This window comes from Microtus ochrogaster, chromosome 7 (assembly GCF_000317375.1).
Source record: "Microtus ochrogaster isolate Prairie Vole_2 chromosome 7, MicOch1.0, whole genome shotgun sequence".
Classification (NCBI taxonomy): Eukaryota; Metazoa; Chordata; class Mammalia; order Rodentia; family Cricetidae; genus Microtus; species Microtus ochrogaster.
This window is the reverse complement of record NC_022014.1, coordinates 82,473,692-82,484,996: the sequence shown is the minus strand read 5'-3', so window position 1 is coordinate 82,484,996 and position 11,305 is coordinate 82,473,692. Positions and strand designations below refer to the sequence as shown.

General features: G+C 53.4%; 2 protein-coding genes across 3 annotated transcripts in view; one reads left to right on the top strand and one right to left on the bottom strand.

Moving 5' to 3' along the window:
- Slc26a11 (solute carrier family 26 member 11) overlaps positions 1-10,101 on the bottom strand; it is a 19,228-nt gene extending 9,127 nt beyond the window's left edge. Inside the window, exons 1-8 of the mRNA XM_013347606.2 lie at positions 10,051-10,101; positions 8,749-8,981; positions 7,699-7,891; positions 6,271-6,356; positions 4,067-4,146; positions 2,962-3,104; positions 2,180-2,355; positions 1,791-1,863 (exon numbers count right to left, since the gene is read on the bottom strand). Coding sequence (XP_013203060.1) covers positions 1,791-1,863; positions 2,180-2,355; positions 2,962-3,104; positions 4,067-4,146; positions 6,271-6,356; positions 7,699-7,891; positions 8,749-8,931 — 934 coding nt within the window. The 5' untranslated portion in view covers positions 8,932-8,981; positions 10,051-10,101. The remainder of the gene's footprint in view (positions 1-1,790; positions 1,864-2,179; positions 2,356-2,961; positions 3,105-4,066; positions 4,147-6,270; positions 6,357-7,698; positions 7,892-8,748; positions 8,982-10,050) is intronic.
- Positions 10,102-10,179: 78 nt separating this feature from the next.
- Sgsh (N-sulfoglucosamine sulfohydrolase) overlaps positions 10,180-11,305 on the top strand; it is an 11,532-nt gene continuing 10,406 nt past the window's right edge. For both annotated transcript variants that reach the window (XM_005350833.2, XM_013347600.2), the window contains exon 1: positions 10,180-10,294. In XM_005350833.2, the coding sequence (XP_005350890.1) occupies positions 10,207-10,294 (88 nt within the window). In that variant the 5' untranslated portion in view covers positions 10,180-10,206. The remainder of the gene's footprint in view (positions 10,295-11,305) is intronic.

Below are 11,305 nucleotides of genomic sequence, written 5' to 3'. Positions count from 1 at the left end.
GCACATACAGGCATTCATATGTACAAATAAAATATGAAGGGGAGGTTGAGACAGGATTTTGCTGCGTGACCCTAGTCTGTAACTCCCTATAAATACCAGGCTGGCCTTGAACTCACAAAGTCTGCCTCTGAGTGCTGGGGTAGACCAGTATGCCTAAACTAGGGTCTGATTGGGGTAAGGGACAAAGAGCTGGATTGCTGGAGAAGGAATTTGTTCCAGGCACAACCAGGATCAGGCAGGAAGGCAGGAAGCATGATGTATGGAGTTCTGAAAGCATGCATCATGTCTGCTGGTGACCGTGTGTGTTGTTGGGGGCAGAATCCAGACTGCACAAGTCAGGCAAATGCTGCAGCACTGAACCCCATCCCAAGCCCTGGGTTTCTTCTTCAGAATCACCCTGTCCCTGTAGCGAAGAGGACCTGCCGTGCTGATGGATTAGAACACAGGGCACTGATGATGCAGAGCTGGAAGAACTGCTGACTTGAGCCGGGCGGTGGTGGCGCACGCCTTTAATCCCAGCACTCGGGAGGCAGAGGCAGGCGGGTCTCTGTGAGTTCAAGGCCAGCAAGTTCAAAGACAGGCACTAGAGCTGGAGAGAAACTTTGTCTTGAAAAAACAAAACAAACAAACAACAACAAAAAAAAAACCCGCTGACTGGCGGGGCAAGTGAAGGATTTAAGAGTCCCACCTTAGAATGGCAAGATCCTGGATGTGTATTGAGCCAGAGGGGAAAACAAGGGGTCAAAATTTTAGGAATTTTGTGAGCCAAGTACTAAAGTTGAAGTTTAAAGTCCAGCCTTTCCTACTGATTAAATTAAAACATTTCAGCGGGATGTGGTGGCTCACTTTAATCCCAGCACTCAGTAGTTCTGGTCTAGCAGGGTGTTCCAGGCCAGTCAAGGCTACATAGTTTGGCTTGGTCTCAAAAACAAACAAATAAATAAACACATTTTGGGGCTGGAATGATGACCCAGGGTGGAGAAAGCTTATTCCTCTTGCAGGAAACCTGAGTTCAGCTCCTCCCACCCTCATCAGGTGGTTCACCAACACCTGCAGCTCCAGTTCCAGGGGATTGGACACTTTCTGGCCTCTGCAGGCATCTGAATTCATGTGTGCGTATGTGTGTGCGCACGCGTGTGCACACACACACACATAAATTAATCTTTAAAAATCTTGCAATTCAACAAATTACATTAAAAACAATAACACAGCTTGCTGCTTCTTGGACCCCATGTCACTGTGATCAGTGAGGTTTCCATTGCCCACTGTGAGAGGCTGCGCTGGTGAACAAATCGGTACCTAACAAACATTTCATACCAGCTCATCAAACATCATGCTCAGCTCCAGCCTGGTAGGAGCATCCGCACCCCAGAAACCAGCAAGCGCTCCTCCATAGCGGAACTAGTGCGTCCACAGGGCAGGCTGCCAACATGCTAACATCATATCCTGGTGGTGTCCCTCACCCACAGAGCCCTCTGACAGCGCACTGAGTGTCCTTCGCCAGGACCCCGGGAGCTAGGAGTGTGGCCAACTTCCACAGACTGCGTTCTGAGAGCGCCTGCGCCATGCTGGCTCCCCTTCAGTCTGTGAAGCCTTCTGGACTTTAGTTTACGGATGTCCATTAATCCCTACCCCCGCCCCCCGCATTATTGAAAACATGAGCACGCATTACCTGCATTAAAATTCTAATTTTAAAAATTAGAATAGGCAAACACACCAGGAAGCAGGAGCCTGGAGTGGGCTTGTGTGTGTATGTGTGTTGGGGGAGTTATAGGCGGTGGGCATCTTACCAAAGGATTTGGCCACGGCGATGCTCTCCAGGAGACCCACCAGAGGTACCACAGCCAGTCCGGCCCCCATATCCTGGGAGGAGAGAGGGAGAGAGAATTGTTGTCCTGTGCTCAGGGAGGGTCTTTCCAAGCAGGGACCTGCTGAGGCGGATGGTCCTTCTTGGTGACTATCGGAGGCAAATACTGCCCAAGCGCAGGAGCGTGAATTTGTACCAGAGAGGAAACACCACCGCATCGTGAAAAGAGAGGCACCAAGAACCCAGCAAAGGCATCCTTTCCCGGTGTCCACAGGAGGAAGGAGTTTGAGTTAGAGAGGCATGCGTCCTATGTGGCTCCTTCTCCACTTTCCTGAGACACCCATCTCGAGGACCCGGCCCAGTCATGCTCACCTGCACCATCTCTGAGAAGGAGACGGTCTTATTGTCTCTGGTCACTGAGAAGGGTGGGGCCCGCAGAGGAGGGAGCCCCTCCTCTATCTTTCCAGTCAGAACGAAAGGATGGCGTCCTGTCACCTCGAAGGAGTAAGCAACTAGGGCCGCAAAGGAGACCACCAAGGCATTGCGAGCTGGGACAGAAGCAGGGAGAGATTGGTGAGACACAGTCTTCACTGCTTCTGACAATTTAGTTATTACTTTATAAGTGGCTTGTTTGTTTGTTTGAGACAGGGTTTCTCTGTGTAGCCCTGACTGTCCTGGAACTCACTATGTAGATCAGGCTGGCCTCGAGCTCACAGAGACCCATCTACATTTGATTCCCAAGTTGGGATTAAAGGCATAAATCACTACACCTGGCCACTACTGATTTTTTTTTATTCAATTCATTGTGATCAGAAGGTACACCTTACTGATTCAAAACTATTTACATTTAGCCAGGCAGTGGTGGCACACACCTTTAATCTCAGCGGAAGCAGGCAGATCTCTGTGAGTTTGAGGCCAGGCTGGTCTACAGAGTAAGTTCCAGGATAGCCAGGGCTACAGAGAAACCCTGTCTCAAACAAACAACAACACTTCATGACAGCCATATTGATCGCTAATGTCCCCGGCGGGACAAAGCCATTTAAGTCTGAAACTATCTGCGGCCATGTGTCCTCAGTTCGGCTGTGGGTCGGAAGCACCTACGCCCCCAGCATGACCTCTGTGGAGCCGGCTCCTCGGCCAACAGGTCCTCTCACCCGTTGTGACAGTCCACACCAGTCCACGGCTGAACTTCACGCCAAGGGGCGTCTCAGGATGGGGAGGAGGCATGCGTGCCCGCATCAGCTTCAGCACCAGAAGCAGCACCATGCAGGCCAGCCCCAGGACGGCGTCGCCCACCCTGTGGAGATAGGGTCGGTCAGCACCCGACTCAGCAGCGAGGGCCCACGGGGTGCTGTGGCTATCCTTCCCTTCTATGGAGATAGGGTCTCTCTGTACAGCTGAAGCAGTCCTTACATTTGCAATCCTCCTGCCTTCGCATTCCAAATGCCAGGACCACAGACGAGAGTACAGCTCTCAGTGGTAGCTGTTGCTGCAAGTCTCTCTCTGCCCTTTCCACCTTCTCCTGAATAACCTACATCTCTATCCTATTTCAGAACTTCTCTGGCCTCTGACGTATACACTCCTCTGAGGGCTCCGATGTGAGAGGCGCATCGTCCTCACGGCAACTGGATTACTGGACTGGTTTTCAGTCACATGTTCTCTGCTTAGGCTGTTCCCAAGAGGTTTGGAGGGCTTGGGATTGCACGGCCAGGGACACCTGTTACTAACACTGTACTGGGCTGGGACTGGCCAATCTCAGTCCTCTGCCTCCACCAGGGCAGACGGGAGCAAGCACCGTGCTACTGGCTTCAGGCCCTTGGGAGCAGCAGCCAACTGCCCTCGGCTTGGGTGGCTCCCCAAGTAATTTCCGGCATAAGGGGCAGGCTGGTTCCCGCCCAGCTGCTCACCCTGAAGGATAAGCCCCACTGCGGGTGCCCCAGCTCTCCAAGGCCCGTTGGCCCTGCCTGCTGCCCGGGCTCTGTGTTTGCATCAGCTGTCGGTGCTAGGTCTGTGTTCTCTGCCTCCCTAAGAACCCTGGGAGCAAGACGTTGATGAAGGAGGCGCTAGGGACGCTGTCCACGCTGCCCAGGTCTTGCTAAAATGCTGCTGACTGCGGGTCTGACCTGGCCTGGGTGTCTGCAGGTCTGACTTGGGACAGCACTGCTCTTAAGGGCCCCTGTGAGACAGAACAAATGCCACCCGGATGGGGCTGAGGTGGGGGTGTGGACGGGGTCAAGATGGACAAAAGTCGACAGGTACCTGGTCTCTCCGATGTGGAGGAAGGTGTGGTAGACCTGGAGGAAGAACTGCCGGGGGATGTTCTTCAGTCCCAGCAGGTTCTGTTCAGACAGAGGAGTCATCAGACAGTCACTCACCAGAGGCCAGCTGCTCACACTTTCCCCATCAGAAGCCCCCGAAGTCCCATGCTGGACCCCAATCCCCGGGCCGTGCTGCCTCAGGGCTCCCAGGAGACCAACAGCTGATCACTCAAGGCCCTGAGGCAGGAGAGTGGAGTTGCCTTTTTTTTTTTTTTGGTTGTTCGAGACAGGGTTTCTCTGTGTAGCTTTGGAGTCTATCCAGGAACTCTCTCTGTAGACCATGCTGGCCTCGAACTCACAGAAATCCTCTTGCCTCTGCCTCCTGAGTGCTGGGATTAAAGGCACACACCACCACTGCCCAGGGGAGTTATCTTAGTAAAGACAAAATGCCAGCTTGGGACCCCAGTTCTACGGCTGTGTGGTCAGGAGTCCCGGCTGCCTCTAAGCACCTGCAGACACTGGCTCAAAGTTGTCCATCACTGCTAGCACCACCTCCACCAACCAGAAGGAAAAACCACACCTGCCACAAAACAACACACAGACATGCAGGGCTCTGAGGGAGCTGGGTGCTGACGGCCTTCAGAAAAAGGGACCCTACTCTCTGGCTTTGTTTTTTTTTATCTCATGAAGTCTCGTAGGGGCGGTGACAGGCTGTGACAGCCTGATACCTGCTACAGACACTGAGGTGTAGGAACTCTGGATAAGTAATCACAGGTGGATTCTGGGTAGGTAAGCACAGGTGTATCCTGGGTGACTCACGGCCCAGGCACGTCAGAAAGCTGCAGGTCATTCTAGGCGTGTGCCACCACCGCTCGGCAGCAGGTCATGCTTTCAAAATCTGGTAGGCAGCCAGCAGGGAAAAGCAGAGTGCAGAGAAGGATCCCACTGCTGGCATTATGACCACAAAGGGGCCATTGCATTCTCACAAGGGAAGGGAAAAATAAAATGTAGTGCATGTTTATCGCTAAAATTGAATTATGTTGTTTTCCTCACAGAAAAGACCCTGGCACGCCCTGACAAGTGTGCATACCCCTCCTCACTGTGCTTCCCCACAGTTTGCTAAGTTGTTTGCTGGTTTTATTATTTTTTTTTATTTTTTTTTTTTTTTTTTGGTTTTTCGAGACAGGGTTTCTCTGTAGCTTTGGAGCCTGTCCTGGAGCTAGCTCTTGTAGACCAGGCTGGTCTCGAACTCACAGAGATCCACCTGCCTCTGCCTCCCGAGTGCTGGGATTAAAGGCGTGCGCCACCACCACCTGGCTGTTTGCTGGTTTTAAAGTGGACACAGTGACAAGCCTGTCATCTGGGGTCTGATGTGTGGGGAGTTAGATGCATGAAAGTGTGACCTCGTGCCTAGCAGTCAGAGTGGGGGGAAAAAAAAGAAGAAAAAATAAATGAAGAAAAAGCAAAGGTCGGTCGCCCCCCCTACCCTGGATTTTCAGGCCCGCACCAGAGAGGTGGAGCAGCCCCTGGCCTTGGGAAGCATGCCTTGTGGAGCTGTGAGTGGTGACACAGGGTCACAAGACAGGGGTGTGGCTCTGGGTAGGCCACGAGGGGCCCAAGTTGCCCAGCACAGGACAGAGGTCAGTTCCTCTCTTCATGCACTTGGCTGCCCACTTGACACTGAGCACCCAATCCCATCCCTGGGGGCCGGCTGTGGACAGAATAAATTCTGCTGTTGGGTGACCGAAGAACATGAGTTTCAGTAAAAAAAAAAATAAATAAAATAAAAAAGGTAAGTCTGATGTGCTCAAAAAATGGTAAAGGAAAACGGAGGGACCACCCCAGCAAAGCCGTGCCTCAAGGTCAGGTCCGGGAGATGGCTGCGGGAGCTGGGTCAGCAACCAGAAGTCTGCCAAACAAGTAAGGACAGGACAGAAACACCCTGGGGGGCCCATCAGGCACCCGGGCACAGATGCCATTAAAGCCAGGGATACAGCAGCCAGCCCCAAACTACCCACTGAGAAACTGATCATCATTTAACACCTGCCTAAAGAGGAGGCGCGTGAGAGCACCATGTGCTTCTCGTTCCCTGGGGAACAGACAGCTACAGGCCCCAGCAGGCGACAGGCAGGACTGGCTTGGTTGTACTCTCAGGCATGGCAACAGCAGCCGCAGGGGCAGAGTCCAGATGGACTCTGGGCCTACCTTGATCTGTCCAAAGCCAATGGTGATGGCGGCAGCAGAAGTGAAGCCGTTAATGACAGGGCAGGAGATAAAGTCGAGTAGAAACCCTGTGGCCAACAGAGAGAGGAATGAACATTTAATCCACTCAGCTTCAGAGAAAGGGTATGCGTGGGCAGGGAGAAATGGCACAGGGGGGCTGGGGGTTGACTCCACAGCTAAGGGATGATGGGCCTGCATGCTGCTCTAGACCGTTTTTCTAAAGATTTATTTTTAAAAATGTATGTGTGTGTGTCTGTGTGAGTTTATGTGCACCATGTGTGCCCGTGTGAAGAGAGGCCAGGAGAGGATGCCAGACACCCTGAAACTATAGTTATGGTTCTGAGTTGCCCAGGTGGCTACTGGGAATCGAACCCAGGTCTTCTGCAAGAGGAGGACACGTGCTTAGCTGTGAGACATCTTCCCAGCCTCATATCTGTGGCGATTCCCCTGCAGGCTTGAATGAACCCGGCTCAGCCTGTTGTATTGTAACCAGCCCTAGATCAGAGCTTCTAGAGTCTGGCCAACATCATTCTACTCTAGCCATATTTAAGCACAGCACAATTTTGGGAAAAAATATTAGGATAACAATGAACTCAGTCCAAGTGCACAATAATATAAAACATGTTTACATTGAGATTCTTTGCAAAGTACATCTGGCTTCCTTCACAGGAATGGGTACTGTTGGCGTAGAGATGGTGCCCATGGTTTAGAGTCTAGGGAGCTTGACTGAGGTAAACACATTGCCTGTGGGTGTCAGGATTGACCCGGCCCTAAGATAACATAGAAGTCACTTAGGCTGTTGTAAAGTATGGCTGACATCATTCGTGAGAATGGGATTTATCTGTCAGGTGTGGCAGTGTACACACCTTTAATCCCAGCACTCAGAAGGCAGAGGCAGGTGGATCTCTGGGTTCAAGACCAGCCTGGTTTACAGAGTGACTTCCAGGACAGTCAGGACTACACAGAGAAACCCTGTCTTGAAATACCAAAACCAGAAGAAAAAAAAAAAAAAAAAGAAAAGAAAAGAAAAAAAGAATGGGTTTTATGCTCTAAAAGCAATACTCAAGGGGGCCTGGGAAAAGTAAGGACAGACATTCTGAAAGACGTGGGCAGAGCCTCACTCCACTGAGGAGGTGAGCTACGTTTGGCTTTGCTGGCTTCTCCAGTGTTCACCTGCGTGCACAGAGCCTTTTTGTCCTCCACACACATATTCTAGACATTTTGAAGGCGGGACAGGTCTAGGATGTGGGTCCCCAACACTTCTACAAGGGCTCTATTCTGGCCCCTACAGCGGAGTTGGAGGCTGACCCTCCCTGTATACAGCGATGCAAAGAAAGGCACCCTAGGAGGACTTAGTACCCCAGGAACGGCAGCCATGAAGCCCCTCCCACAACAGGAAAGCGGTCTTACCTAAATGCAGGAAGCCCATGGCCAGCTGGATACACCCAGATAGGAAGGCTAGCAGCACGGCGTAGGCGGGCTCGTGGAACGTGTAGAAGGACACCAGGAGGGACATGATAGCCGTGGGGCCCAGAGTCACGTCCCGGGAGGTGCCCAGGAACAAATACACGAAGCAGCCCATGAAGGCCGAGTAGAGGCCATACTGTTGGGGAAAGGCAGCGGTGAGCACCAGGAGGTCCAGGCTGGTCCCCATACACCCACGTCTCTGTTGTCAACCCCGTACTTGGGCACCCCAGCATGCCCCGGAGGATGCACCCCCTTTTCCCATTAACTACTAATGGTGGGGGACTGGGGGTTGTCTGTTCGAAGCTCAGGGCTGTGTGCTTATATCTGTGAGTCTGAGAATTGTTTGTTTTTCTATAGATTCTTATTTATTCATTTATTTTGGGTTGTCAAGGCAGGGTTTCTCTGTGTAGTCCTGGCTGTCCTGGAACTCGCTCTGTAGACCAGATTGGCCTCGAACTCACAGAGATCTACCTTCTTCTGCCTCTGCCTCCTGCACGCTGGGGTTAAAGGTGTGCGCCACCACTGCCCGGCTTTGTTTTTTAACTTTATGTTCATGATGATTCTGCCTGCAATTATGGATGCGTTCCGTGTGAGTGCAGGTGACCTCTGAGGTCAGCGTTGGGTCCCCTGTAACTAGAGTTACAAGTGGTTTTTAGGAGCTTCACCACATGGATTCTGGGAACTGAACCCAGGTCCTCTGCAGGAGCTGTGGAAGTTCTTAACTGCTGAGTCATCTCTCCAGCCCTAAGTATTAAGTCATGATGCTGGCCTCAGCTGGAAAATCTAGGACCAGCTTGGCACCGTAAGGCAGTCACATGTTAGGTCTTACCAGTTAAGAGATTAGACACATTAACAACAGTTAAGAGGCCACCAGGGTTGGACCCACGAGAGTGTCTGACTCCCTGTTGGTGTTTCTGCCTGTGGACAGACACTGAGGGACAAGGAAGGGTCAGGATGGGGAGGGACAGATGGCAGAGGGGTCAGCTATGTCACCTGGGGTGGGAGTCCAGCCACTTCTGCATAGGCCAGAGCCTGGGGGATGACCGTGAGTCCCACGGAGAGTCCAGCGATGAAGTCCATCTTCAGCCACTGCAGTGAGTAGACAGGCAGCCAGGCCAGAATGGGCAGTCTCCTCTTCAGGGTCCCACGAGAGCAGCAGCAGGTGTCCGGCGCCATGTCCAGGCTGGAGCAGACCTTTCACGGAGGACGGATTCCCTAGAGTGTGGCTGGGCATGCATGACACAGAGCAGTGATAGGCGGTGGGTTTGGGAGGTGTCAATGTCCTGTAGTAGCCCCCTTCATGGACCTCAGGAAGAGAGAATCTGTCTTTTGTGAGAGGGAGGCTGAGTCAGGTGGCTAAATTCACCAAACCATGGTGATCTGGAAAAGGGAGCCAGTGACCTGTGCACATGAGCCTGGACCAAGGACTCAGGAAGGCTCCTCATCCCCTGAACCCCACAATCACCAAGTCTGGGTGTATCTCCATTGGCAACACCTACCAACAAACCAGGTAAAATTTAGCCAGACTAAATTCTAGGCTCTGAAGTATCCGTTCCTTTATTTTATCCTCTCTCCAAAGATCCTGATGGTACCAGCCCAGACAGAAGCAGGTCCTGCAGGCTCAGGCCTCCTCTGGCTGACCAGAGTGTGGGTGGGCAGCCTCGGGGGCCCTAGGGGCGCCAAGATTTCAAGTGTGCACCACCGCTGAGGCCACCACAGAGGAAGGGCCCCACCCACCACTGAGGAGGGCACCGTTGAACTGTGGCAGGAGGCTCACATCCTAGAAGTTACCCAGCACCCACCTGTGGCATTCATAGCCCAAGAGAGGGGCCCTGGGAATTCTAGTTGGCTTTCCAAAGACCAACCAGAGCTCCCGAATTAATTTTAGGTGCGTGTAGCATCCGCTAAAATCCTGGCACACACACATACAGAATCCCAGAATCATAGCTGGTTCCCCACCACTGGTCCACCCTCCCCAGCCCTTGAAGTGCTGTTCTGGACAAAGTCCACTCCTCCCCACCCCCACCACCTACGCCGCGCTAGCACGGGTCCAGTGGGGACCCTGACTCCTGGGGTCCCAGTGGGGAACACAAGCCATCCTGAGAACCTGGAGCAAGGCTGAGAACCTGGAGCAAGGCTGAAGGAGGCCGAGATTGCTGTGGGACTCGGTGGGGGAGGGTCCTCGGACTAGGAGGTACCCGGGGACCCAGCGCTGGCCGCGCATCCACAGCTTCGGATGATCCCAGCCCCCGCGGCTGCACACTCCCTCCCTCCACTCCACGGATTCAGACTCACCCACTGGACGCTGAAGCTCTGGGGTCTCCCAAAGTGGCCGAAGCTGAGTTGGCAGGAATCTCAGGGACAGAGTAGGCAGGACGTGGGCGGGGCTGAGCGTGCACGTGACCGTGGGGAGGGACCGAACCGGAACCGCTCACCCAGGCGGGTGCCGCCATGCACACCAAGGGACTGTCCTGCTGCTTGGTGTTTTTGCTTCTGGGACTCTGCAGTGTGCACTCGCGCAATGTGCTGCTGATGGTTGGTGAGTGTCGCCGCCCCTGGCTGGCCGTCCACGGCCGCTTGCTGCTGCCTCCAGAAGCGGCCACTCTACTCCTCCCCTCTTGTGGCCCGTGGTGACTCCGGTGCGCCGCCAGTTCCCTTGCAGCCCCCCTGCCATCCATGATGCGGGATTCTTCCTAGTGGCACTACGTGCGGCTGGCCCTCCCGCTTCTGCCCTGCCCTGTCTGGCCCAGCATTCCCTCATCTGTAGTCAAAGAAGCCAGGGAAACCCCGTGGAGCCCAGCTACTTAGGCTGAGCGGTCTTGCAGAGCTAGGGGGTTCACAGATCGCTGAGAAAGTTCCAAAAGAGAGACTGGTACCCGAGTTGCAGGGTGTCCCAGTCCAACTGCTCTCTACCGCTGCCTCAAAGGTACAGCCCTCCACGGCCCACACAAACTCCCTCAGCTCCTCTTAGGAACCCCAAGTTCCCCCAGCATTAACGAGACTTCCTGTTTGAGTGATCAGTGCCTGGCTTGTGACAGTCCAATCCTTCTGAGGTCTGGCCCCGGGCCAGACCCACTCTTTCTGATAAACTCTGCTGTGTCTGGGCAGGTCATTTGGGTAATTGTAACATAAACAGTGCTGTGTCAGCACCACTACGGGTCACATCTCCACGGGGCAGGGGCGGGGAGTAGCGGGGCACTAATGAAGCCGGCTCAGGCTGCACACACACCGGGTAGGAATTGGTCCCGGAGCCTTCCGGAGCCCAGACTATGTAGCTGCGGAGATTCGGTCCTATCTCAGCTTGGATAGCTATAACAACACAAACCCTACAGACTCGGGACTGGAGAGCTGGCTCAGCAGTTAAGAGGGCTGGCTGCTCTTCCAGAGGACTCAGTTCAGTATCCAGCACCCACATGGCGGCTCACAACTGCCTGTAACTCCAGCTGTGAGGCATCTGACACCGCTTTTGGTGTCTGTGGGCACAAGTGTATACATGCAGGCAAAATATCCACAAAGCATAAAATTGAGATTAACATACACACACACACAG